General features: G+C 42.8%; 1 protein-coding gene across 1 annotated transcript; it reads left to right on the top strand.

The window, feature by feature from the left end:
• The first annotated feature begins 1,884 nt into the window (after positions 1 to 1,884).
• LOC123777653 (olfactory receptor 7G2-like) lies at positions 1,885 to 2,823 on the top strand. The gene has a single exon (XM_045774430.1). The coding sequence runs from the start codon at positions 1,885 to 1,887 to the stop codon at positions 2,821 to 2,823; it is 939 nt and encodes a 312-aa protein (XP_045630386.1).

Here is a 2,823-nt window from a genome sequence, read left to right as displayed (position 1 = left end):
AAGTGCTGGTTTGGGTTACCTTCAGAGTTCTGAGTCTAAGTAATAGACCAGATGATAAAGGCTGTCATGGCCACTTCTGTGTCCCCCAGGTGAGGGAGCACCACTGCTTTACAGAAGCAGTCCTAGTAGGGCACTCGATTATCTTCTAAGTACCTTATAAATCTGCACTGTCTTGAAGGTCTTTGTCTTCCAAGGACCAATAATTGTTTGAATTTTCCTCTATTTTGAAGAGTCTATGCATTTGATTCTTTCTCTCATGTAGCTGTTTTTATTTTTTTTTAAGATTTTATTTATTTATTTGACAGAGAGAGAGACAGCCAGTGAGAGAGGGAACACAAGCAGGGGGAGTGGAAGAGGAAGAAGCAGGCTCCCAGCAGAGGAGCCTGATGTGGGGCTCGATCCCATAACGCCGGGATCACGCCCTGAGCTGAAGGCAGACGCTTAACCGCTGTGCCACCCAGGCGCCCCTCATGTAGCTGTTTTTAAAAACTGATATGCCACCTGTCACCTTGGGTGGAAAAGTCCCCGAGGACAGACAGCATCATTGACATAGTTGCCTACTTCTCTTAGATGTGTCACTAATGCAGATGAGTAGCATTTCCATGGAGGAGTCTTATGACTTTCAAGTTTATAAGCAACATTTTTCAATCTATGCTCAGGTGCAGAGCATATGCTTGAATGGATGCCATGACCTGCTCCATTTTTCACACGTCCACTCTGCATCATGGGTAGAGGTGGACATGCCTTGTAGGTGAGGGAAAGATTTAAGGCATTTCTCAAGATGAAAGTATTAAAATTTTGAAAGGAACCTATGAAACATAAGATGGTTTAGGAATGCTAATGTGATATCATCCAGAAACATTAACAATGATAGGTCAAGACAGTCAAGTTATCCCATATGTGGCATTTAAGAAACAAAACAAATGAGCACAGGGATGGAAGAGAGAGAAGGGGGCAAACCAAAAAACCTAGACTCTTAACTATAGAGAACAAATGATGGTTACCAGAGGGGAGGGAGTAGGGGGATAGTTTAGATGACGGGGATCTAGGAAGGCACTTGTGTTGATCACCTGGTACTGTGTGGAGGTGTTGAGTCACTGTACTGTTACCTGAAATTAATATTGCACTGTATGTTAACTAACTGGAACTTCGATTAAAAACTTAAAAACTTAAAAAAAAAAAAAGACTGTCAACTCGGCAGTCAGACAATCTGAACTCAGACCTACCCTTCGCCACACACTGTGTACTTCACATCCATGATGTAATCTCACCTCACCTAAGTGTCCCCATGGGTGAATGGAGTAATAATATGATTTAACTCATCAGTAATTTGACATACGTTTCAGATGACTCTGAGCATATCAAAGATGGCAGAGCGGACTCTGTAGGAAAGACTGGATAACATCATTCTTCCTTCTATTTGTTTGATGGCAAGAAATATTTCTGAAGGAAACACCATTCTTATTCATTATAGACTCAAAACTTAGCACAATGTGCGAAGCAGAGCTGGTGATCAAGAAAAGGGGGACAATAGAGGGAGGACGGGGAAAAAGAGAAATGATGATAGAGGGAAAAATTAGCAGAGGGAAAGTTTGGAATATTCACATGGATTCTCAATAGTTTTTTTGGTTTTTTGTTTTGTTTTGTTTTTCTAAAAGCACTGGCTCTTCAACTTTGGCGTACGTCAAATTCATCTGGAGGGCTTGCCAAAAATAGATTGCTGGTCCTCACCTCAGAGATTATTATCTTCAGTAAAACTGGAGTGAAAACAGAATTTGTATTTCTAACAATTCCCAGGTGAAGTTACTTGACTCATCCAGGGACTGTTCCTTTTTTTTTTTTTTTAATTTTCACCCCATGTTTTCCATCAGATTCATCAATGCCATGGAACCCAGAAACCAAACAGTATTTTCAGAATTCTTTCTCTTGGGATTGACAGATGATCCAGAAGTGCAGCCCCTACTCTTCGGCCTATTCTTATCCACATACCTGGTCACCATCCTGGGAAACCTGCTCATCATCCTGGCTGTCATTTCTGACCCCCACCTCCACACCCCCATGTACTTCCTCCTCTCCAACCTGTCCTTCACTGACATCTGTTTAAGCACAACCACCATCCCAGAGATGCTGGTGAACATCCAAACACAGAATCAGAGCATCAGTTATACAGGCTGCCTCACCCAGGTCTGCTTTGTCTTGACTTTTGTTGGTTTGGAAAATTTTCTCCTTGCAGCAATGGCCTATGACCGCTATGTGGCCATCTGCCATCCCCTGAGGTACACTGTTATCATGAACCCCCAACTCTGTGGCCTGCTGATGGTGCTCTCATTGCTCATTAGCATTGTCAATGCCCTGCTCCATAGTCTGATGATACTACGGTTATCCTTCTGTAAGGACTTGGACATCCCCCACTTCTTCTGTGAACTTGGTCAGATTGTCAAGCTTGCCTGCTCTGATATGTTCATCAATAATATCCTGGCATATTTTGCAGCTGGCTTATTTGGGGGCGTTCCTCTCTCTGGAATCATTTTCTCTTACACTCAAATTTTCTCCTCTGTTTTGAGAATGCCATCAGCAGGCAGGAAGTATAAAGCTTTCTCCACCTGTGGGTCTCACCTGTCAGTTGTGTCCTTGTTCTATGGGACTGCTTTTGGAGTGTACATTATCTCCGCAGTTAGTGACTCTTCCAGGAAGACTGCCATGGCCTCAGTGATGTACATCGTGATTCCTCAAATGATGAACCCCTTTATCTACAGTCTGAGGAATAGTGACATGCAGGGTGCCTTGAAGAAACTTGTCAGTAGGATACCTTCTTTTTTATGA

Source organism: Ursus americanus, chromosome 14, assembly GCF_024610735.1.
Source record: "Ursus americanus isolate L20-20 chromosome 14, mUrsAme1.1.p, whole genome shotgun sequence".
NCBI lineage: Eukaryota > Metazoa > Chordata > Mammalia > Carnivora > Ursidae > Ursus > Ursus americanus.
This window is presented reverse-complemented; position numbering and strand designations above follow the sequence as displayed.

Coding starts and splice junctions, on each gene's coding strand:
- LOC123777653 (XM_045774430.1), top strand. CDS start 1,885: ATGGAACCCAGAAACCAAACAGTATTTTCAGAATTCTTTCTCTTGGGA.